The sequence below is a fragment of the Opisthorchis viverrini genome (assembly GCF_000715545.1).
Source record: "Opisthorchis viverrini unplaced genomic scaffold opera_v5_270, whole genome shotgun sequence".
Taxonomy (NCBI): Eukaryota; Metazoa; Platyhelminthes; class Trematoda; order Opisthorchiida; family Opisthorchiidae; genus Opisthorchis; species Opisthorchis viverrini.
In genome coordinates, this window is record NW_008751922.1 from 156,628 (window position 1) to 182,332 (window position 25,705).

Here is a 25,705-nt window from a genome sequence, read left to right on the forward strand (position 1 = left end):
GCCGCAACAGCACCTGAGTGTGAGTGGTAAAGAGGGATCCGTGTGTGATTCCAACTAACAGTTTCTATATACCTCTTCCACTGAAGTTAGTCCTAAATTTAATTGTTCAAGGAAGATGCGCGTTCCCGGGAGGTCTGCCTGACAGACGTTTTCAATCCACGCTTGAGTTCCGAGATTTCTGGACCAGGAGCAGATGAAATCAAAGAGCAGCACAGTGGTCACCATTATACAGTAATGCGTAAACTAACACCCGATCGACGAACTGTTCTTCGTTAGTGATGACCAAATTTTAGAGGGACGATAGTTCGCCTGCGACAAAATGTTGGGTCCAGGAGCGCTGTCGAACGACCCTGGTCGCGCCGCTGCAACTTGTCCACTAGACCCGACACCTACTAGCTCTATCAAGCAGACCTTAGGGATCTTGAAATCACCTACCAGCAAGAGGCATGTGAGGTTAAATCTGAAAGAGACGCGCTCAATGATTTTACAGGGAATTGATAATCCTCCGCAGAACCAGAGGGGAAACGGTAGACCATGCCGATAGGAGAAGAATCGGTCCCGTATAAGAGGGGTTGGATTCACACTGTATCGCGAAAAGTTACAAGGGCGGTATCAGGGAGGATCAGCAAGTAAAAATAAAGCAACTGCGCCGACTATACTGCGTTTTGGAAAAGCTCGAAAATTATAGTAGCCTTCTATCGATAATTCCGCATCACCGATATCTGGTGTGAACCAGTTTTCTGTAGGTGCAATTATGAACGGCTCTTCAAAACATCCCGACTCTTGGTATCGCAAAGCTTGTCAAAAAGCTGAAGTAGTTTGTAGACAAGTATTTCAACGCTGGCTCTCCTGCCCCCGAAGTTATGAAGCTAAGAGGTGTGCAGATTTAATAGCTGTGCGCTGGATTTGAGTTCATACCTACGAAGAGGCCTCTGCGGTATTCTTGTGTGCTCCCGGCCATGGTGGTTTCGAGGGCTGCTTTTCATATACAGGGTATATTTTTGCCCCCTGGGAGTCACGTTTGTGCGAGCATGGTTTTAAATTTCGTGAGCAAAAAATTTCGGCCATTGGCTTACCTAATTAAAGCGACGTGGTTAGTCTGCCCATAGAAACTCGCCGCCTACCGACCGTCCGTAGCAGTGAGTTGACCTAATCAGTCCTCACAGCTTAGCGTCAACCCGTTCGGCTTCACAAAAATTCGCAGAAGTGGTTTCTTTCCAGGTCTGGCCGAAATCCAGGCCCATCTCGTCCCCATCGAATAGCCTGTTGAGGATGTCGTGAGATCATCATGTGAGCCAAAAGATCGCATACACCGAATAATCTGAAATAGACACAACCTGAGAACACAATGATTTGGTTCACTGGATGACAGTGCAAAAGCTACCACGATAAAGTATCTTTAGCGTGGGTCCAATGGCCACCCAATGCTCTTGGCTGCAAAACCCCTGCAAACAAAACAATCTTCCGCAAAAATGATGCATCTTGTTGCTTGTTCGCTCAAGCCAAAAATCAGGCTGTTCAACATTCATGATTTTGCAGCCCAGGCCACATAATGCTCTTGGCTGCAAAACCTCTGCAAACAAAACAAACTTCCGCAAAAATGGTGCATCTTGTTGCTTGTTCGCTCAAACCAAAAATCATGCTGTTCAACATTCATGATTTTGCAGCCCACCAGATTTTATTGTCCAGTGAAGCAAATATTCCTCTGATGGAAAAGATCTGGCAGAATACATTCCTAACATCGCGGAGGCCACGGAAGTTTAGGCTCGTACTCTGATCTCAATTCCCTACCTCTTTTAGCCCTCAGAGACAAGTCGCAGCTTCGTAAAAATTTAATTCCATTGTGTGAATAATGAGTGCCATCTGTGGCGTGGCTTCCCGTGGCCTCGACGTAGTCGCGCTTAGAATCAGATTATTTCGTGCCTATCAGAACCGGTCCGGGGCAAAAGAAGGACGACGGCTCTTACTTGTCAGCCATTCTCCCGTCTTCCGTGCAGTTGCATTTTCAACACCTGGACCAGGAAGCCTGCAGCTTAGCAATTTCTGTCCGTTCACTATCCCCATTACCTCAAATATGGCAGCAAAAGTACCGTGTGTTAGAATTCGAACCGAGCAAATCTAAACAAAGAATCCGTGAAGACAACGAAACCTCCGAAATCCCAAGCTCCGCGCACGCCTGTTCTTCTTGGCAGAATTAATTCAAAACGTTCTCTGAAAGTTTTCAAAGGGAGGTACCTGCGAAGCTGATTTGGGCGAAAGCACGGGAAAAATTCAAAGCATGCGATGAGACAATTCGTTTTTGGGCTCAACTGACATTTATTGATTAAATCCTTCGAGGCTCTCAAAGTTAACAAATAAAAGCCTTCGTTCCTTCATGGTTTGTAACTAGACGAATAAATTCAGCGACACACCTTTGATTCTTTTAGCTAATCTACGACTGTTGGACAGCCTTCTCAAGGTCGGTGGACGCTCGAATCTAGTATTTGTACCTGCGCGTCTGGTGAATTCGTCTGTTAGTTTCGTTTTCATATCGCATCAGAGCGTATGGTCCGTAAATGACTGAATATTAATGCCACACCGATAATAAAGCGTGGGAAACATCATATAAATGGCATCGCTACCTGCAGAAGAGGAAACTTCGTTTTTGAGAACGGTATTACCTTTTGATTCTCACTGGCAACTGAGTAGGAAGACTTCATATGCCTTAGTTGCTTGTCCTCTGGATCCTCTGCAAGGCTATGCCTGGCGGCTGAGGGTTTTGGAAATCGAATGTGCTCGGTTGAGAGCATATCCCAAGAGGTAAGCTATCTATGTGCTTTCGTGTGGAATATCGTGGACAGAAAACATCAACAATTAAGCATTTTGCCAGAATACACAGCAAACAGAATTCTTTCTGTTATTTTTAAGCTCATGTGCACATGTGACAGTTCACTCAGATATGCGGCTTGCACACTTCAACAATGGAAAATTCTGCTGGAATTAACCAGCTTTATTTAGTAAGCGCACATAATCGAATAGCACGCGTTGATGTTTCACAAATTATTTGTCAAGTTGAATAAAGCACTTGAGCACACTGACCACTCTATACTCTACAATTCTTAGTAAGCTCCCCAGCACGTGGTCGGATGGGCTGCTGCAATACTAGGAGGGAACTGTTATCTGCTGCATCTGCATATCACGTCCAGCCGAAAGTTTTCACGGTGCATGGAGTGACACATGGCGACGTATTTGGCCCGAAATTGTTCATACTTTAAGTCAGCACCTGGCCCAGTTGAACAAGCTGACGACCGGAAGGTTGAGAAGATCTCTGGCATTCAAACTGTTGAAGCACGGGCATCATCTTAGCTGGGTAGGCTGGTTTTGTGGTGCATGACCTACTAGCTGCCTTTCAGCGACGATAACCTCGGATTCAGTATAGTGGGAATGGTAGGAAACAATTGAAGTTTACTGCTTCAATTCGGAACTTAGTCTACTAACAGCTACTGCTTACTGTACTCATCCATCATGAGCTGAAAATGTATGCCTAAACATACCAGCATGTATCTGTGTCTGGAGGTTCTACATATGATGAGGTAACCGTTTTGCACGAGAAACCTGACTCCCCTAAGGGCGATGAATGTTGCATGTATCCAGCAACGACGCAATACGGAGAGTCGGTATGCCTCACGGATAGAACAAACACAGGAGCTGAGTGCTGGAATGCGGTCAAAACGCAGTTTATGTTGCGCAGAGATGGGAGGCTGCGTGTCTCTTCGTCTTGGACGCAGGCATTGCAGAGCAAAACTAAATTTTCAGATGAGTGAAACAATCGCACCCTGAATTCCTACGGTTGTTCTGAGTGGTGAATGCTACGTAGTCTGTAAGACACACGTTAAGCTCAGCAGTATCCGTTAGCTTCTATTTCGGTGTACTGAATAATTACTCTTCGGAATGCTATACCCATGTTACCAACTGATACTGTCTGTTAATTATGGCGGAGATAATGATGTGCATACAGGAATATTTTTCTTCTCTGTGGAGTCTGTTTAGTGGCCCAAAACTTTACACGCATTTGTTTCGTTTGGACCTCCAAATGCTTCCCTATGCTGCTGAAACTTTGAATATTATCAACTAGCTTTGCTGTTAAATCGCCTGTTTTGTAGGTCAAAAATAGACCTTCCTTTTGCGTTAACAAAAGATTTATGCTGAAATATCGGGCTGGGTTTTGTAAAACTGGTTTAGAATGAGCTTCATGATAATTACTTCCCATCATGGAGTGCCTTTACATCCGGTTAGAAATGCAGGTTTTGACTGTATATTGACATCCATTTGTAGTAAATGGACTTCATTTCTAGATGATTGGTTTAGTTTCATCTTTAGTAAAACTACGGACGTGATTTTTTTAAAAATGAAATTTTCAAACAAAGTGCACAGTTGGAAATTCCGGATGGATTTCCTCCTAGCGACTAAATCAGGCAAGATACGCATTTAAGTAGTACATTATGCCTTCAATGAGGCGCAGAAAACTTGTCTGACATCCAGCAAATGGATTGGTTTTTTTCTTGAGGCTTAAATCACAATCATTGTATTTTCATTGAAACGTTTAACGAAGTGCACTAATTTTGTTTCACAAAATTGCTTTGTTAAGTGAGGCATGAGACACTCGCTGTGGTCCTCGCCAAACGGCTGGCCACTCTTTGAAAAAGGCTTTGTGACCCTCATTTAAGGTGTCGCTGTTACAGATAAACGGTAAGGAATTCAGTTTTGTAAACGGATTTACTCAGCCGTTTAATCCAGATGATTAATTACCTCTGAATATTCTCATTTGTACACATATATGAGGCAGTGGGAACATTGTATTTTCATTCAAACGTTTAACGAAGTGCACTAATTTTGTTTCACAAAATTGCTTTGTTAAGTGAGGCATGAGACACTCGCTGTGGTCCTCGCCAAACGGCTGGCCACTCTTTGAAAAAGGCTTTGTGACCCTCATTTAAGGTGTCGCTGTTACAGATAAACGGTAAGGAATTCAGTTTTGTAAACGGATTTACTCAGCCGTTTAATCCAGATGATTAATTACCTCTGAATATTCTCATTTGTACACATATATGAGGCAGTGGGAACATGCATATTAGTTTCCAAAAATGAACTCTGTGTTTCGCAGTAGCACAGTAAGTCGTCTGCATACCTACTTTATCCTGTGCGGTGGAACCATGAAGTAGGTCTCCTTCTAGATGAGTGTCGGAGAACTACTCCGACTTTTGGACCGTTGAGCGGAACTTTCAGTATTTCTTTGTTTACCCCATAAAACCCCATAGCAAGTGGCCTTTTTTGTAATATGCAAAGAAGACGATACTCCTTGGAAGTATGCTACCGTTCTGTTGACCAAAGAACTTGACAGCCAACCATATCGTTTAGTTTTCCACCTCGTGAGTTGAACAGATATTTGGTTGTAGTCCTGATGGATGTTGATCTAGTCATCGAGTTTGGTAGTTTGCCTTCATTTTACCACCAATTATCATTGGTAGTGGTGGTGGTGGCCCCGCGATTGGTGTTCAAGCGTTCACAAGCATAGTGCTAGGCCCTGTAAACAGATTAACAGTCATCTGTCCTAGAGCCAGTTAACGCACCCAAGTTAAAGATATCTCATTATATTGGCAACAACAAAAACTGCCCAGTCTTTGACTTTGTAATGTGACTGTATCTCTGCCTTCTACAGAGTGCACCAAGGAAAACGTACCTATGGAGATCGCGTGATACTTCCGAAAAACGTTGTTGTTTTATTGTACGTGTTTTGAAACTGTAAGAAATTAAGCCCTGGTAAAAACAAATATTCATCAGGTCATCGAATAGCTCCATGCCTATAAGGTTTGAAAGATCTGTCAGAAATTGTCGTTGGTTAACGTGTACCAAAAAATCTGTTTGGTGTTTTCGGTTTGTTTGTTACTAAGATATCGTTTGTGAGCCATGGATTTGGTGAACTGCCCTCGTCATGGGTGTTTGGCTTAATCGTCCACATACGCACTTGATTGTTGATGTAGGTGTTCCAACCCGCCTCAGGCTACCGTTTAACTTTTAGGATCGTGTTGGCTGAGCTGCTTTTAGGTCACTTATAGATGGAAAGAGTAACTCGATGTTGTGGCTAGACTTGAACCAAAGAGCTTGTTAATCACTTGCCCCGTCCAACACAAGTTCGGTTGTACTGAACTCTGGAACCCATAAACAACACGTGAAATACTCACTTTTTGAATACACCGTTTCGGTTGGATATAGGTACTTCGGATGGTCAACTAGTCGGTATTCACCGCCTAATGTTGCGGACTATACTGGCTACTTCTCACGTACAGCCGGCATTCTTCTGGTAAACTTCTGGCATGCGTCTTGCATACATCCGAGTTTCTGAGTTATTGGAGGGAATAAGCTAACCGTTCTGGATCTCATCATGTCTTTCCAATTCTGCATAGTACGGTCTGGAATAAGTTGCTCTATATGTTTAGAAGTTACTGTACTGGTATAAATTTCAATTTAGAAGATTGTGTCGCAAAACCTTTCTAGATTAACCTCTCCTGAAAAGATACATCATGTTTCTTCCGGGAGCCTTTGCTGATGTTAACTTTAATGTAGATACCTTCACCACCGCAAAGTGATTTTTAGAACTCTTAGCCTGAATATAATATGCTGTTTTGTGTCAGCAACGAAAAATTGTCCTCTCCGCAAACAATAATTATATGAAAACACTTGATCATCGAACGAGTGTAAGGCCTTTTTTCTTGAATAACACAAACGCCTAAACCTTTCATCCACTGTTCAACTTAGTTGGAGTTTATTCATTTACATAGTGGACTCATTTCTAATCACGGCAGACTACAATTTCTACTAGGCCCAAACAACATGTCTGTTGTTGGCCCGATTAGTGCTGAGGTGAACGATTGCCATGACATTTGTAATAGATGTAACACCTTGAAAATGGACGAAAATTTTGCTGTTTGCCAAGTACGGCTGGTACTTTCGGAACGCCATCCAGTAGAGTTTGAGAAGTAATAGGTTTATACCACTAACCGTACTGGGGGAAAGACGACTCAAGTGGTAAGAGCGCGAATTCACTGACCGAGAGATCCGTGGTTCGAACCCGACCTCTGCCTCCCGACTTCTATCTAGGCTTGGGCAACTTGACATTATGCCAGCCCTCGTGCTTCCTTTGGGGAGCATGGCAACTAGGCACCGAAAGTGTGTTATAGCGGAATGATTATCATATTATTATCTGTACCTATGGACAACACTCTATAACTGCACCTGATAAGGGTCCGAGGTTCTTTCGGTCCTTTGGGTAGACTCATGGCGCTTGGTTCCTACCACTCAACATGCCACAATTCGATCGATTGTGTAACTGTCAGGTCTCATATGGGACGGAATTTCGCCTACGAGGTTCTTTCGGTCCTTTGGGTAGACTGGTGGCACTTGGTTCCTACCACTCAACACGCCACAATTCGCTTATCATTTACAGCGTGTTCAATCGATTATGTAACTCTCAGGTCTCATATGGGACGGAATTTCGCCTGTAAATTCCAGATTAAAACACTCGACCTGTGTAGGCCGCATTATTTGATCTTTACTCTTTTTATCTGAAATTGGCTTATTCCATGCCTGGGAGGACGAAAAATCCAGAAACTGAGTAAACATGTACTACCAAACTCGAATTATTCAGTCTCATTTCGCACACATACGCATTCAATATCGTGCAATCTATTTTCGGCGACAGCAAGCCACAGAAGTTCTCTCACGCACTTTACCCCGTACACTTGTGCTTACAAATCACAACGCACCGCCATCAACTTCAAAAACAGACCCATCTGATATCCTGCTAATCGATCCGAGTGAATGAATCACCATGGCATATCTTTATATCATTTCGAAGATTCTCCAACCAAATTAGTTCTCAACTGCCCAAACGTTACCGGTGTCACGTAACTTGAGCCGCCGTTTTCTGGAGTCGAACCATTCACTTATGTTAGATACTTCTTTTATTTTTTGGTGGTTTGGTTTGAATTTTTTTCGCCTGAGGCAGTTTTTTATTGCTGTTTTATGTACCTTTAGCAAAGTTCCAAGTTTCTTAAGCGAGACAGCTACCACCGGGGACACATTGAATACCCTCCGCTCGATTTCGTTGAGAACAACATATTCAGATGGACAGTTCCACCATCAATTATTTTTTCTCAAGGAGTGATTCAACACACTAGATCGTCCATCTAAGTAGCACCTTAATGGCACATTCTAAGGAGTAAATAGAAATTTCGAACAATTTAGATTACAAAGCATGAGCCGACGCACCAGTGAATTCTGAACCTTTTGAAACCTAATTAAAATATCTGAGCAATTGTTTCATAAACACTGGTATTACTCGCTGGGACCTTAAGCTGCCGTTACAGTTCAAAGAACAAAACCGGACTAAAACTTGCAATCCCTCTGGCCGGTTAATGAAAGTAATAGTTATAACGCGATTCAACTCCAGAGTTAGGTGAATCATGTATCGAATTCTAGTGGGACGAGTACGTCAACAAGCAATCGTTTAACTCAGCATATATTTCTGCTACATCTCTTTGGCATCATTGAATGGACAAACTCTGCCTGAGTCATTGTTTAGGGGAAGATGAATGAGGTAATTTGCGTTACTATGGTTTCGATCTTGAAACTACACGTATGTAGTGCTCAGAAAGGGAAACATCTCACACTTTACTTCAGCCATTTACTTCGGAAGTAGTCACGCGAGACCCAATGCAATGCTGGATTGTGTTACGCAGGCTGTGCGACCGAAGGATGGGTGACGCTTTGTCCGGTGCAATTTACCAACACAGCGAATCAGTATGGCAGTCAACTACTAAACAGCGAGTCACCTGTTCGAATTCCCCAAGGATTACTAAACTGCTGATGACCTTCGACAAGGACAAACCAACTACGCAATGCTTCTTAGTTTTTACAAATAGATTGACTCCACCTACAGAGCCGAGTCTTAATTTAAATTTCAAAAACTTCTTGCTGCCTTGAAATGAAAATTGTTCTCCTAAAGAGTCATCCATGTAGACCTTTGCAAACACTTACACAATTCTTAAGACCGCCGAGCAGATTTTAAACCAACATGTATTGCTGTCAGATCAAAGCTATTTACAAAGCAGGTCAAATTTTATCTTCCCGTGTGGTTGTTGATCCTCCGATTGAAGGTACTTTCTATATATAAGCGATATCATCTGGTCTGTCTCGCCGATACCGTCCTGCAACAATGCACTGCCACTGTTTGTAGCATGAGGAGAATTTGGAACTTTCGATGGATATTTCTTTCTCTATAGAAGAAAATGTCGGTAGCTGACGTAGCGTAGATGGTCTTTGGCTTGTTCGCTGAACTGGGAAATTCGATTGCAAACGTTTCATCACCAATCGAAGTGACATCATTGGGGCGTTATTGGTTGTGCACAGCCACTAACCCACCGCTACGCACCACTACGCTCCCCAATAACACACTGATGATGTCACTTCGATTGGTGATGAAACGTTTGCAATCCAATTATCCAGCTCAGCGAACAAGCCAAAGACCATATTTCTTCCTGCAAGTGAAAGTAGTCCATGCTGAAAGGCCAGGAAGCACATTGCAGCTGTTTTATCTTTAGTAGTAATCACCAGTAGTGTGCATCTTATGGAACTACATGGAGGTCGCGGGCCAAAGACCCTGAAGTTTTATGAGACGCGCGTGGATGACAATTCCCAACAAGAAGAAAGCTGCTGCACGGTGATTCTTGGCTTGTCAGCATAGATTGTTTTCACTTACAAGACTAAATCCCCAATAAAAGTGCTGCCACTGTGTTATCACGATATGGTGACAGTTCAGAGACAGAACTAGGCATGTTATCGAGAAACACACTCATTTGAAAATCAATTTGGTTTGCAAATGAGTGTATTTCTCGAAAACAGTGCAATTTGGGTCTAAGTAAGTGGTAAGTTTGACGGGAACCCTGGGACTGCGCCTACCTGATGAGCCCCAAGAAGGGCGAAACCAGTCGTGGGATGTCGACGGATTTTCAGCAACCTTATGAGTAGTACATTACAAAAATGGGCACGTTATCGTTTTTCCAAGGTCCCTGAAGACTTCCCCGCCATATTATGATTGTACCTAGGTTTGTGGCTGTTAGCTGCTGATAGTATTGGCTACCAATGCCACGGTCCATTGCGTCCCTCGCTTCACGCGTTCATGCAGTTGTGAAAACTCCCCCCGCGCTCTTGTCCACAACATTTTGCTAGTTGTTTGGATGGACTACAAGTTCTCTTACTCATCGTTCCATTTTTAGACACCTCCGCCAAATATGCCACCTTGTGTATTCGTGCTTGAGCAGGCACTTTCAGTTCGCGCGCTGCAAGAAATGTTGTCTATACGATCTCAAGGCTCTGACGTAAGTTCTCGAGGACTGTTAGTCCTGTTTTTATCAAGCATATTTTGAAAAAAATCAATGGTACATGTGAGTTATCAGTAGAGCCTTCGTCCAAAAAGTACTAAAAATGATGAGAAAATACATTCAGGTGACGCTGCACCGTGTGCCACATTTTGAGAAAGAGCTTTCCAGAAATTGAATTGTGCAACAATGGATGAAGGACATTTGGGATTATATGGTGCTTTTTTCCTTCCTGCTTACCCCTCCGGGACGTTTCATCACTCACTGGGAAGTCCTTCAGAACTGGAAGCATTTTTCCGTGGCGTAGAAGTGACACTTGTATGCTTGTAAATGCGGAGACAACTTTCGCAGTTTATATCCCAGTATTAGGTTTCTGAATTTGTAGAGGGTAGCATCAATGGTCGAGTTAGAGGCAAAACACCAATGAGTTCATCTGTGGCGTCTTGGTCTGTTGGAAAACGGAAAACTCACTGCTCTATTTGAGCAGTAGTCAATTCGCACCATTTTCGTTCTGTAGACTGGTTTTGCAAGTGGTGATGGATGCAGCCAGAAGGCGACGCTGCTCGTGTTCTCTCCTGCTGCATTCAAACAACGGTTTGGTTTCCAAATGGGTCCAAATGGATCTAATGAGACCGCGGTATCCGAACCGCAATTCCTCAGGTAATTGAATGAACTGAACGCTAATGAAATTGACGAAAACGGTTTCTCCTTTATATTGACTAATATCAACCTCATTCCACTGGGACTGTTCAATTTTTAGGGGGGGGGGGGGGGGGGGATCTCAGCAGGAGTCGCTTTACAGGGAAAATGGACGTTCTATCAGTTGCTACGGCACTCTTCAATATTTTCTGCTGTAGGTGTAATCTGTGTGTAGCACTCAGCTGGATGCACACGCATGTCAATACAAACAGCATGTGGCATTACTTATCCCATGCAAGGGACTGCTGACACGGTTCGAGTAGTATGCAGTCTCAGAGCCGAATACCAGCCCTCTGTAGCTCCATTTGGACCGTTTGGTCGTAAAACTTACTCGATGCTACTGATTATGCCGGACCTTCATCACTTGGACAGCAAAAAGCCTCATCAACCGGGAGGAAGCAGTTCACAGACCTGAAAACAAAGCGTAAAAATCAACTCGGGAGCAAAAACACAGGTCATCTCAGCGGATGGGCTGTCAGCATCTTTGGAGAGTGGTACAGTACGTTGTGGTGTGATTTCCAAGTTCGCAAAAGTGAACTATCGTGAATCGAACCCAAATATCTTTCCCTTAAACCGTACCGAAAATCGATATCAACATGGGAAGGATTAGTTTTTGGACGTTTTCCTAACAACCACTTATTGTGCAACCGTTCAAAAGCACAATATTCAAGTGCTGCTTTTTGTGCGTTTTTGTGTGTTTTAAATAATGCGACATCGATTTTTCGTCTACAGGGTGCCGGACAATCGGGACACAAAACCCTGCTATATGGGCATGCTATTCGGTTGAAGCACAGAGAAAGTAACATGGTACGTTTGGCAACAAAAATGTATGTTTTTGTTATATCTGCTGCTTCGTTAATCTGTTGTATCCGGCTCTTGACCCACTCCAGTGCCCAGTGCCGGAGTCTGTCTGGTCCACATCCAGCGGAGCTGAGAGTCTCGGTAGATTTCGGGCATTCAGTGGTTGATTTCAGGAATCTAACCTTCCTAATGGTTTTGAACTCTCTTCCTCTCAACCCAACCCCGTTTTCGCTCTGGCTTTGTGTACACAGAAAGTTGGTGATAATCACGCATAAAAGGGAAGTTCGAAGCAGCGGTGCATTGTCTTGCAATTCCTTCACTGGTCTAATAACTCGCATTCTCTTCGCTCGAAAACCTAGGAAAAATAATTACAAAGTTATATCAGATTACCGTCCTGAAAGTTTGAGCGAAAGCACTCAAGGTACCGGAGTTATCTTGTCGACTTACGGATTGTTGATATACAAAAATTCAGGCCCTCTGTTGTTGAAATCAAGTTGTACTGGCAAAGGTGTGGGAAGGATCCATTTGTTCTCCTGGCCGGACGCAGCGGACTGCAGTTTCTCGGCTGTTTATTTTAGGATACTGTTGGCCTACAAGCCCCAAAAGGGGCACACATTCCAGCAAGGCGGACAATAAAATGGGTTCTACACGCTGCGTGGACATTTCGGTTCATTCGGGATAACTGAAAAGTAAAAGTGGAGCCGAATGAGAACGTCTGAAACGTCCCCAAAACGGGAGATATTCAGCATCGTCAGCGAGTTTATGTGACCTCGGTGCAACCACTTTGAGTACTTGAAGCGTCAAGTTTCAAACGCTAAAAGTAAATGCTAGCTAACGCGTCACTCAACATCTGTAGTGTTCCAAACTACTCACTACTTACTCAACGCTGACGAAAATATACTCAGACAACTGATAACAACGTGAGTAGTCTGTGGCCATAGTAAATCTCTGAACAATAGCTGTTACGTGCAGCGTTTTTTTGACACCGTGTACGAGGGAGTCTGCCGTTCATTTCGTTTGTCAAGCAGAAACCGGCACACCTTCGACGACGCAGGTAGGGAATCAGAAACCGAATCGCACGTCGTTTGACCTACTCCTCACACCCTCATATATTGTTACGTTCCACTACCCGAGGAAGTCATTTTGAAAACTAGCGAAACGTTTAGTCCGAACTTGATGGTTTCTCTTGGTCACTCGTTGTTTGTTTTATTGAAGTATTCTTTTCCATATTTCAGTATCTTTCCTGCTTGTCAACCAGCACGTCACAAGATAAACTGGCATTTGACGTCGGCCTACAGTCTACGGCAGAAAGTGAGTGAAATTCGCCAAGTCCAGAGTTAGACTGTCGCACAATCTGTTCATAGAATGGCGCCATCCCCTGCCCAATCTCAGTTTAAATATCAAAAGTATCAGCGACGAAGGCTCTCTTCAGAAAAGATCGACTTCTAAGGTCATAGGATTCAGGATTCAGTGAGCATCCTAAGAGGAAAATAGCTTGGAGAAAGGGAGATCTTGGCCTTCCTTCGGATAGGTCTTTCTTAGAGGGCTTACCGTTATCTAGTCCCCATTTGTGAGAGGGGGAGGCAACTAAATCAGGCAGCACTGTATGCCGTTTCCAGAGCAGAAACGGATAGTGCATCACCGATGCATCGGGCCGATATAAGTTGTTGTCTTCTGCGCTCAAAATACCTGAACAACGCTGTTTCTAGTGCCCGCTGACCAGTGTTGCCCTCGCTGATAAGTAGAAACTCCAATCGGGAGTACAGGAGGCCTCCCTCGTCAGGGCAAGGTCCTCTTTTTCTCCAAAGCTTATGGTAAACCAGAAGTTTTGTATGCCTGTTACCTAACCGGTGCTTGGACATCGATCCTGCACAAGTGGATCACTTTTTACTTTCCAGGCACCCACTTAGCAAATTCAGTAAATATGTTAGCTTGCACAACTGTTTCAATAAACATGTGTGGACCGGATTCCACGAGGATTTCTGAAAACTCACAACGATGGAGTTTCTTTATGGGTGGCCGGTAAATCTACCGCGGCCCTTTCAAGATAGTCGTTCCTATCCAAGAGGTTCTCATTCGAGCGACTAGTAACCTTTGAAACTCTTATTTTCATCTCTTTAGTGGCCAGGTCAAAGGAGGATTAAGACCGCAGTAAAAATAGCTTGGCTGAAATCAAACTCCTGTGTTGAGGTCAGCTGCCGGAATTGTATTCATCAGTATGGCCTGTTTGCTCATCAAGTGTAACTGCGCAGACTGCAGTGGAGACAACAGCAAAGTGCAGTGGCTCGGCGAATTTAGATTATGTCCCGATGACATTGCGACTGTGCTCATCGTTCTCTGATCCCAGCTGGCAGCAAATACCCGAGGAGGAACCGCTACGAAGGATGCATGTAATCAGGAACACTGCAAGGCTAGTGTGCCATAGATACTGGCTAACGGGGCACGTTTAATGGACCCTTGAGGGGAACAGCATAGTTTCATAGATGATTTCCTGGAATTCACACTGTATTTAAGCGTAAGATGCCAATCCAAAAGTGTGATCAGTGTAAATGACGAAATACGTCCATTGAGTAGCTGCCAACGAGAGACTCAAATGAATCCCAAATGAATATCTGGCTTGTGCCATACTTCAACCGGATTTGTATTCCATCGAGAATGTATACTGTGGTATCTCGATTGTCGTGCAAACTGAAACATGAAGCGGTCTTCGTTCTGCACATTCTGTTGTGTAAGAGATTCAGCTGGGATTCAGTCGAGTCCCCTGTTAACACCTAGTCAGTTTGCAATTGGGTCCACTTCCTCAGTCGCGTACAATCTGGTGTTCAAGTAGATAAGCCCCAAGAAAGGTGTGCCGCAGAAGAGTTTCAAAATAGTCCAATAAGTAGTATGTTCCGTCAAGTAGTATCTATCTTGGGTCCATTCAGGTGGCATGGCAGTTAGACACCGGAAGAGTGCTACAGCTGAACGTTTCTTTCTCCTTCATCAGCCAGCCGGTTGTCTCAAACTCCTATTCCTGAATCCGTAGGGGATTCTTAGCCAGCTTACTTTTGCGGTTTGGATACACACGGAATGCTTATGCTTTCGGAGTCCTCTCTAGGAAGTGGAGTAAGCTTCTGTTGGGCTTAGAGACAGCAGGTGACCCAGTGACATTGTAAGCTGTATGTCCTATTAAATCTGCAGCTGTCCTCCGACAGCGGGCCTCTCAGGAAGAAAACAGAGTGTTTTTCACTTATTCTACCAAAACGTCATTGAATATAGGTATTCTCTGCCACCATAGTAGGCGTCAGTGTGTGAAAAGTTGTCAGATTGAGTGTTGTATGTTTAACTGACCTCCGAACTTGGTTATCCTACTCTGAAATTTGGCGTCTCTGTGTTCTCCCAACTGATCTGGCTACATCAACCTAGTGAGTCCGTATTTGGATCGATTTTGTCCAGAATCGGTCCACTGCACCTGTTTCAACATTCTGATAACAAGCGAGGTTTATCAAAACCAAAACATGTGGGGACTTTGCGCAATTTTCTTTTCGAAAAAAAGTTATCAGTCAATGATAAGAATGGGAGTATGCCACAGTCTTTTGGCATGTCGGAATCCGGAATTTGCAGAAAACACGGGTCAGTATCCTGAAAAAGGAGTCGACCGCAGTCCGCCGCGATTCGCCAGGTGAGACGTATCAGCAGATTTCTACAAATTGTTCAGTTGGTACCTCGTCCAAACGGCACTTCCTCTCTAGTCCAGGTGCAATTACTTCAAGTTCCACTAGGTTTTATTGGAGGAGAGGGGCCGCTGAACCACACCGGGGAAACAATTTTAGGTGAGCTCAGTCAAGTTGAACTTCCGTTGTCTTCCTCTGCCCCAAATTGTATTCTAACTATAGAAGTGTGATTCTACTCTCCGGTGCAAGTTCTGGAGACTGGATCGATTCAAACACAAGTGCTCGTGTAGTCAATGACCAAATGTACGGGGGGGGGGATAAGTTTGTGTTGTAAAATCGACCCAATCTTCCAGTTCACACTTGTGTTTCGTGGCCAAATTCTGAACGAGTTGGAATAAGAACCTGTAGGAAGGCAATCTCAATGATGTGAGGGTCTTTGAGGATAAATCAAGAGTTGGAATAGATCCTGTAAGAAAACAATCTCAATGATGTGAGGGTCTTTGAGGATAAATCAATTAACTTCGGCTTTTCTAGATGGTGCTATCACTTTGCTGATCGGTTTTTATCAATCAAACGATTGTGGGGAGTCGTTGAGGCTACATGAAATTACATCTCAAGCTTATGTCAGTCTGGGCAACATTGTAGCCAAGACGTGACATAAATTCACGCACTCGGCTATTTCGGAATCCTGGGAAACCAGGTCAGATGTTATCAAAATGATTGGCTCAGGGAAAAAGCTTTAGTCATTCTTTTTTCCCTGTTAGTTATGTTTTCTTGTCTCATGTTCGGTACTTCTGTTCGTTTTAGCCGAAGCCTGCTGGTGGACAATACATCCGGCCTCGAAGCAGCGATCAGTCGGTGAGAAAGTTCGTATCGGCGACGACCTGATTGTGGTTAGCGTCTCGTCCGAGCGCTACTTGGTAAGTGGACCTATTAGTGCACTGTTGATGATGATGGCCATAATACAAATCAGAAGGTACATTCACTAATAACAGCCTTTACTGTGGTTGACAATAGTTTACAGAAGCGATTTGCAGCATGTATAAAATAAGGGGCAATATAAAATGTGGAGCAAGTCAAAAAAGGAACTTATCGTATGTGAGAGTCCCTTGATGAAAGTCCGGATGGTGGGGAGGTGTTTTCTTGGCAGTGTAGCTGCTACACGTGTTCCATCATTGTCCGTGGACTTGGAGTGTTTGGCTGACTCATTGCTCCCTGCGCGCGCGCGAGTCTGTGTGCCCTGACTGTGTTCGGTTTCCGTACATGTAGGTCCGTTTGCGTGTACGTGGGCGCGTCAGCACATGAGTGGTTGCTACGCTCACTAGACGGTGCAGACAATCGACGCCTGATGAGTCACCTTAATATGACGTGGTCTGCGAGTATGTAAAAAGACAAGTCTCGTGATCCGGTGAGCGACTGAGCTGAGCAGTCAAGTGTGTGGGTGACTGGGTAGCTATAGACTACGCTAATCGGTGGTCACCAAGTCTGGGAGGAAACAGTCCCTCCAACATCGCGTCCGCTTCCTCGTCTTTAGTCCAATTTCGTAGACCTAGAAAGGTTATGTAAACCGAAGCATACTGGAAACTCCAGAGCAAACAAACCAGAGGTAAAGAGCAACTGAGTTGGTGATCATATGAAGAGGATCTTTGTAGCACGCGAAGTTTTCAACACAAAGTTAAGAATATCATTCAGAAAGTTCCGGACCTTCAAGTACTTGTGAGCTTGCTAAGTCAGTGCTCTGTCGTCATGATACCAGAGTGATTTCTCCCATTGCCTTGAGCAACTGCACAAAGACCTCCTCACGGACATCCAAATCGCCAACATGCTGCTTTTAGACATGTTTGCAGGACAGGAAACAGACTCACCAATCAAATATCACCCAAGCTATGCAGATGCCCTTACTGAGAACACGCACTGGAAGAGGGCGCGTCGTTTCTTCTCTTGAAGAGTACTTCGTATTTCCCAACAGAGATTATCTCACAGAAAAGGTTTGTACCTTAAAGATGACCCTCCAAAGAGGGTCATGTGTAAACCGATCAGCTGAATGCATTGACTCTTCCATGGCCAGCCAACCACCTATCGTCTATCGATCCCAGCTAAATTGCTCAATTGATTCCTAGCAATTTTTGGCCGCAGTTTTCCAATTTACCTTGACTTTATTCTCATCTAATAATATACTGACCGGTTGAGACAACGTTGTCTTCTCTAGTCAGCTCCAGTTTCACACAAAACTTTTGGGATACACGGTCCACTCGAGAAAAGCCGCTCCATTTTCAGGAGATGTTCTCAAGTCCTATCGATGACACGCTTTTCTCGCGTAGTTGCCATCGTGTCACTGATCCATCGAAGTGGTCCACCTGAGTGACAGATCTTGGCTACTGCGGCATGCGCATGGTCGACTGAAGTCTCATAACACGGTGGGAGCGTTCCCGTGACCATGCCGACGTCGCAAGCCCTGGGCTCGGCAGGCCTAGAAAAGGCACAGAGAGAAAACATCCAAGCTAGCTCGGCCGGTGCGGACAGAGTTAGAGAGTGGGCGGTTGTGGGGCCTTCACGTGCGTACGCTTACTTAGGTGACGTCCACTCCGGAACCAAACTGTGAAGTCCAGCAACCCTGGGCCGAGCAAGTGGACAGCCTGCTGTTTGCTGTCGCCGTCCTGCCTACCCCGGCTTACGACCATCCCACAGCCTCGGAAGTGTCTGGACGTAGTCATTCTGTACAGTTTACGCTGTGCATGGTGGGAATTCGGTGGTTGCATGCACCTTCACTACTGCTGCGCGGTCGACTTCCGCGTGAGCTGCGGCCCTGATTCGGAAAGCATCAGCATCTCTGCCGCATCTCTACGATACCAACGTTTGGAGCGAAAATTTGACTTTGACGTTTTCGAATACCGACATGATTAATTGTGGGCCAATAAAACCTAGAAGTTAATCTATGGTGCGGAATGATTGTGGTTTCGTTAGCGGAAAGTTTCCAAACGCACACACACACACACCTACACCCAAGAAGTGACGTAACCGCCTGTCCTATCACATCACTCGAAGCCCCATCTGTCCCTGTTGGCAATCGATCACCAAACGGCAGTAACAGAGTCAACAGCTATCCGGTTCACATTCGCATCCCAGTTCATACGGTTTTTATCGATCTGGATCTGCGTAGGAAAGAAAAGTGGGCAATTAACTACGCACAACCACAACGCGCCTGTCTCAGATTCAGTGAACATCCACGCCTGGGTGCATGCACCCGCCCGCGTAACTGGCCCACATTCTTCCCAACACCACCTAATCGATGTTGCACGGAGCAACTTGCAAATCACTCTACCGTTCTGCTATTGGTCACCAAATGTTTGTCGATCTGCACAAAAAATAGGTAGCCCGAGGGACTGCGAAAAAAAACTGAATAAAGATATCGAAACAACTAGTTTTTGGAAGTACCACTTGTGCTATTCCGACCTCAGAGTAGATAAACTGAATCAAGCAAGAAAAATACCGCCCTACCTGCCAGACATCATCCTTCACTGACCTCCGGAAAGTTTCCAATCGAACGATAGTGGAAAAAAATAGACGTACCACCGTAGCGTACCCACCTCACTTTTAGAAGTCAGGCTTTCGTATAAGGATGGAATCTATTTGAGTAGAAATTGACTGTCGCGTTTAGGTGTGCACCCCTGTCTGGACTCGGTTCCTTTGATCTTTCATCGGTTGCGTGACAATCGATGCTGAAAAAACCCGACGTTGTTGGGTTCCATAAAGCATCAACACAAGTTCAGGTTAAATTAAAAATCTTCATTAGAACTACAGGTTGCACTCTCCCAAACTAATTCAATTTGGTACAATTTGGGTTACTGTGGAGACCCCAAGTTGCGTAAAAAAAGAAACCACTCGAATAAGTTTGAAATTTCTGGAAGATTGAGGAAAGTGAGTAGGTAGATGTTTAGACGTAACGCACTACTCATAAGGTTGCTGAAGATTCTTCGACAGCCCACAACCGGTTTCGCCCTTCTTGGGGCTCATCAGGTAGGCACAGTCCCCGAGTTTCAGTCAACATTACGTTCTACTCGAACCCAAGTTGGACTGATTTCGAGAAAAGAGCGCAGTTGCATTTCAATTTGGTTTTCACGAGAGACTCAACCGAATATCTCGTTTATGACATCCTACAACTGAATGTGCTGCACACAGGCCGCCTTATGTTTCAGCTGGCACGATATTCGAGATATCGCAGTATAGTTTCATAAAGGAAACTACTCACAAGATTGCTGAAAACTCGTCGGCAGCCCACGACAGGTTTCGACCTTCCACTTCGGGCCCATCAGGTGGGCGCAGTCCCCAAGTATCCGTCAACTTTATCGTTCTACTTGAATGTTTATTCTACGGTTGGTAAGGCAACTGTAATGCTGTAGTGTAATGTTATATATGTACTATATATATACTGTAATGTTGTAGTGCCAGACAGTGTAGAATGACTGTATTAAACAGTACTCATGGGATGCCACATCGTGGGCTGGAGGGAATTTACTTCCGCATCGAGCAGAATCTGCAGACCTGGGTCATGTTACAAGTAGGCAACAATGAACCTCAGTCAGGTGCAGAAAAGGACAAGGTGAGTACGAGACCTGTAAACTGAGAACAGCTGGTGCTTCAGAATCTGTATAGGTTGAAATTCTGCAACGAAGCTGGACCGAATTGTGCATACACGATCAACTCACAAAGAGAAAAGTTATAAGGCCGAGTTATTGTTTGTCTATAACCGATGAACACTGGGAAAGTACTTGCCAGGTAGAGTTTAACGAGAACCAGAATACATGAGTCACCGGATGAAGAGCTGCGGCGCAGTAAGAAGAGAGAAGAGAGCGTGAGTGCGTGCGTGGGCACAACCTTCGATCATAATCAGAAACCAAGAGAATGCAAGTGCAAATAGCGGAGTCCCCCGGGTATTTTCATCCTGAATTTGAAAGGCCCATCCCAATTAGCCTGAACAACACACACGGGAAGAACAGTGTCGTTTCATATGCATTTTGCAATGACTGGGTGTCACTATTTTGAATCTTCTCCAGATAAGCTCCGCCACTTTTTGCCAGCTCCAATTTAATGTACGCACACAACCTTGGCCTATTTTTTATGAAAACAATTCCTTATCCGCATCTAGGCTCATTTTGTGCAAAATTTTCTCCGTTCGGACGCAAAACCTGAAAGGAACTTTTTGACGCTTTCAACTCTCGTTCATGACAAGGAGACGGCAATACCTATTTTGTAAAGCCACGGAGTGTTTTATCAGCAACGTTTATGCAACAATGGCCACCAAATGATACTTTCAACTGTTCCCGACAGGTGGAGGTGTAATGCCCGACAGTGTCTGCAAGAAATCGGTCTTCGAAAGGCAACTTGGCTGGAGCGGTCCGGGATGGAGTTTAGGACAGTCCAAAAATTTGGCAGAAATCAAATTCCGCGCAGAAGAATTGTCTAATACACATACGACCGCTGTTGACTGGAAGCACTTTCTTCGCGAAGTTTGCGCCTGGCGGCTTTTGCAGACTCCAACAGTTATCGGTGGCCCAGATCCATACGTTGAGATCGATGAAACGCTAATATCTCGCGGTAAAAACCACACAGGGCAGTGGATTTTCGGAGAGATCTGCCGGGAAACTAAAGAGGTGTTCACGTATGCAGTGCCAGGTCACACTGCGGCCACTTTGATGGACACAATCCAGGTCTGCATCGTTCCCGGCTCAATCATTATCTCCGATATGTAGGGATCATAACAAGGAATTGAAACGATGATTTACATGAATTACACTCATGAAACGGTTAATCATACAGAAAACTTTGTGGATCTAACGACTGGAGCTCATACACAAATCATCGCACGTCTACAAGATGCAGAATAAACGCCAATGCGGCACGCACCGATCTTTAGTGAACAGCTAATTGTGTGAATTCGTTTGGAGGCAAAGATACCGAAAAACGGACCTTTTCATGCAAATTATTAATGACATGTCCCAATGTCACCCTCTTCAATGAAAACTAAAAGTTCACATTTCATTTCCTCAGTTTTCTAGTCTTTTTCGGGTGGCGGGGGTTATTTTTCGTTAGGGTTTTTCGGGAAAAGATCGAATATTTCCAGCATAGCTCTGATTCTCATCAATATTGCTTTTCTTCCCCATCGTCCAAACTGCTACGAACACCGCCCCCGTCGCCAGCATGTCTATGGTGAAGTATTCTCCGGTCATGGGGTTATTGCAAGTTTCCAACAAACTCTATGGACAGTGATCCCAGTCTCCAGCGGTGCTGTTCGACAAAAGTCAATGAGTAAGTAGTGGGTAGTAGTAAGTAGTATGTTCAATCCAGGCTTAGCTAATTCTGTTGCGGAATAGGGCAACGTCTTATTTTAGGATGCTCTACTTCCTAGTGTTCACGGGCCTTTTATCACTTGTCGAAAGGCTAAGGACTTCTGAAGCCACGAAAGCTTGATGAGTGTTCAAGGCCACAGACCTAGCTGAAAGTCGTGAAGGTAATCAGAACTCTGTGTAGACGTTATGCACTACTCATAAGGTTGCTGAAGCCCACAACCGGTTTCGCCCTTCTTGAGGCTCACAGGTAGGTGCAGTCCACGAGTTTCTGTCAACCTTATGTTCCACTTGATTCATAAAGGAGAGATTCAGCTGGGTTCCATCAAAACCAAGTCTTTACGCATATGAATGTACTTTGCCAGTTAGAACTCTGTTCCGGTTTACTACGAAGAAGGAGCTAGATAAAAGCTCACACATGGGTTGGACCCCAGAGTAATTGTTTTCTAGAAAGGATTCTACTGCTTGTTTTGTTCCTTCTCCACCTCACAGCCTGTCTTCTGATTTTACCCGCTCCTTTTTAACTATTGGTCACCGAGGAGTAAAGAAGACGTGTATCGGTGAACCTCATGTCCCGGACAGAGCACCGTCCCAATCCCTTCCTAGTATCGATTAATGCACGTTTGTCTGTGAATCGCTCCTGAAATCTCGAGCTAACTACTATCAAAGAGACGCTCTGATTCACTTGGATTGCTTGACTGTAGAACGATGATTGCCACTGCCGACATTCTTATTTCTATCTCCTTCGGTAATGAATGCTGAATCTTCATCATGGTCACTCGTTAAATATTCCTTCTTCAGATATGGTTCTCGGTGGAGACGTCGTGCGACTCTTTCATGGTGACGAGTCCCTCACTGTTAGCGCACCGGACTCCGAAGAAGCGAATCCTCTGGTCCCTCCAGCGCACAACGGTGGAGCTCCAGGAAGCCCTCCGAACGCCGGGGTGCGAGGCAATCAAACAAACACTGCTAATACAAGCCACCTGAATGTGGAAGCTTCCACGGGGTATGATGTTCCAATGCAGATTTTCCCGATCTACTTATCACACGTCAGGATTAATCTATTCGAAAATTGCGTTTGCTGAGATCGCTTGTAAAAAAAAATGCACCCAACACATTCTCGGGGGTGTCACTCCAAGCTCATATTGAAAATTTGCAATGCTTCTTTGTATGGTCTGTGAAAATTATGGGATATCTCCTGATGACATGAGTCCATTGTTCCTTTTGATCGAGCTGACTTGCTTCGTCAGGGACTTTTCGAGCAGAGTGTCGGTGAGCAGCTGTCTATCACAACCCAGAGAGCATATAGTGGTTCCTTCTTGAAAAGACTTTATCGTTGAATTTGACGTCGAGGAACTGGACCCATTTCTGTAGGATGGTCTCCTCAGAAGAGAACTGCAGTTGCTTTCTGGTATCGAGCTAGGCAGTTGTTAATTCAGCAATTACCTGATCATTTTGTACGTCTTTGAACTCGGTAAAACAACACATTTTAGTCTGGAGCGACGATTACTGCAACCCATTCAGTAGAATTACTGTACAAAGAGCAGTTGATAATTTTTTAGAGAAGATCGTCCAGCTGTAGCACTTTTTTTTTGCCTAACTGCCATGCTACCCGAAGGAAGCACGAAGACGGGGATACCGCCAGGTTGTCCAAACCTAGACGGGAGAAGTCAATGTGTAGAGGTCGGGTTCGAACCACGTACATCCCGGTCTATAAATCCGCTCTCTAGCCCGAGAGCCATCTCACCCCCACAGAAGCTTGAATATGACTAACCTTTTTCAAGTTAGGTATGCAGTGGTCATGCTCAAAATAGTTCACCTGAGGGTTGAAGCCCTCACTTAAGTTAAATCACTTCTGTGGTCTTGTCTTTTCATTACATACACACTGTAATTTTGCATCCCAAAAGGCGAGAACCTCCAGAAGGGCATGATTCCAGTTGGCCCCAATGGTGTCCCCTCTATGAAAGGAATGACGTATCTGAGATGCAATCACTTGTCACCATAATGTAAAACCACGTTTGCCTGGACTAAAGCTCTAGTCCAGCGCTTCTACTACTTGGTTTGGGCCCACCAGAATAATCTAGTTTGCCAAAATTCTGCTATCTACTTCCGGGGGTGGAAGAAACTTGAACAATTGGAGACAATTATGCCAGAAGTTACTAACTGACTACTGAAATGATTCGCTAACGAATGCCGTGTCAGAACAAAGTTCACCTCCCTGGAACGACTGTCGTTATCCAGTCTCGTCATCGGATAGCGTGAGCCACAGTAGAATTGCACGTTTGTCTGTGAATCGCCCCTGAAATTTCGAGCCAACTGCTATCAAAGAGACGCCCTGATTCACTTGGACTGCTTAATTGTAGAACGATGATTACCACTGCCGACATTCTTAAGGAAACCTCTGAAGAGTTCTTCCATTACTCCTAATCGGTTGATTTTTGAAGTCTGGCACGGTGGAATGGTAGGTTTCACAAAACGGAATCATCAAAATGATGAAAGTGCCTCTCCAGTTTCGACGTGTCTGTTGACATGGAACTTTAGAATCCATTTTCTGATCTATACATCTCTACTTCGGTCGACATGACATGACAAGACAGGCCAGCAGTTTACTTCTTGTTCATCACCGCTGTGCACTTTTCAGATGAATATTTTAACGGATTTGTAAAAGGACACAAATTACTTACAAATGTGTATTTATCTGGTAAGATGCTAACGGAAACGATCGTTCGCAAACTTGTGTACTCTAAGTTCAACGTTCGATGAAAACCGATAGTTAGAACACTGTGATTAAAAAACTCGTGCATTGCAAAAGCCCTACCTCCTGTTCTTTCCTGTTCCAGGTATCGTCAACAGGTGATGTATGAAATCGGAGCTGTGTCAAGCAGTGCGCGTTCCTTATGGCGCATCGAGCACTTGAAAACCAAATGGAGCGCTGGTTTCTTCTCATGGGCCAGCGAGGTACGTCTGAGACACGTGACTACCGGTCGATATTTGGGCGTGAATCCGGCTGAAGCAAACGGAACAGGACATTGTGATGTCGTTACACTGTCACCAAACGAGGCATCCGAGGCCGCTACGATTTTCCAACTAAGGCCCACCAAGGTCAGTCCACTGTTGTCTTGGTAACTGTTACCGAAGTTCCCCCCTCACACTTGTTACCAGTTCTATCGTTAGACGATATTGGGGAAGTGTGAGCTTTGACCCAGGACCGTTTCTCATCAAAGTTTTGAAGTTTTGTTTGATGAGCCTGATGGTTGAAGTTTGCACGTTCGGTTCTCAATCGGAGAGGTGTCGTTCACGGCCCTGTCGTCTCATTGAAGTTCCACCCCGACTTACATATTCTTAGATGGACAAGTTTGAGAAGGATTGTCACCCAACTATTCCGGAAGTTTGAATCAGTTGTTGCCCAGTTCGATCACCTTTTGGTACCTGAACTGCAGAAAGACTTAACTTGACTGAGACACTGTCAGTGAACTGCACACGGTGGTACAAACGGTTGAGGGCCGTGTTTTGGACTTCCGTTAAACAAAAAGGCAGTCCAGTAAGTGAAGCCACAGGATGGGTGTTGGCTTGTTCGCTGAGCTGGGCGTACCGCTACGCACTACTTGTTTTGGACGTTAAACAAAAAGGCAGTCCAGTAAGTGAAGCCACAGGATGGGTGTTGGCTTGTTCGCTGAGCTGGGCGTACCGCTACGCACGCATACGCTCCCCAATAACTCACTGATGATGTCACCTCGATTGGTGATGAAACGTTTGCAACCAAATTGCCCAGCTCAGCGAACAAGCCAACGAC

The 25,705-nt window shown here is 44.7% G+C and overlaps 1 protein-coding gene across 1 annotated transcript in view; it reads left to right on the forward strand.

The window, feature by feature from the left end:
• The window catches only part of T265_09254 (hypothetical protein), a gene marked incomplete at both ends in the record, with an annotated part of 179,014 nt that overhangs the window by 11,301 nt on the left and 142,008 nt on the right, over nucleotides 1-25,705 (forward strand). The window contains 5 exons of the mRNA XM_009175285.1: nucleotides 10,314-10,415; nucleotides 10,933-11,075; nucleotides 21,690-21,874; nucleotides 22,714-22,918; nucleotides 24,753-25,034. Coding sequence (XP_009173549.1) covers nucleotides 10,314-10,415; nucleotides 10,933-11,075; nucleotides 21,690-21,874; nucleotides 22,714-22,918; nucleotides 24,753-25,034 — 917 coding nt within the window. The remainder of the gene's footprint in view (nucleotides 1-10,313; nucleotides 10,416-10,932; nucleotides 11,076-21,689; nucleotides 21,875-22,713; nucleotides 22,919-24,752; nucleotides 25,035-25,705) is intronic.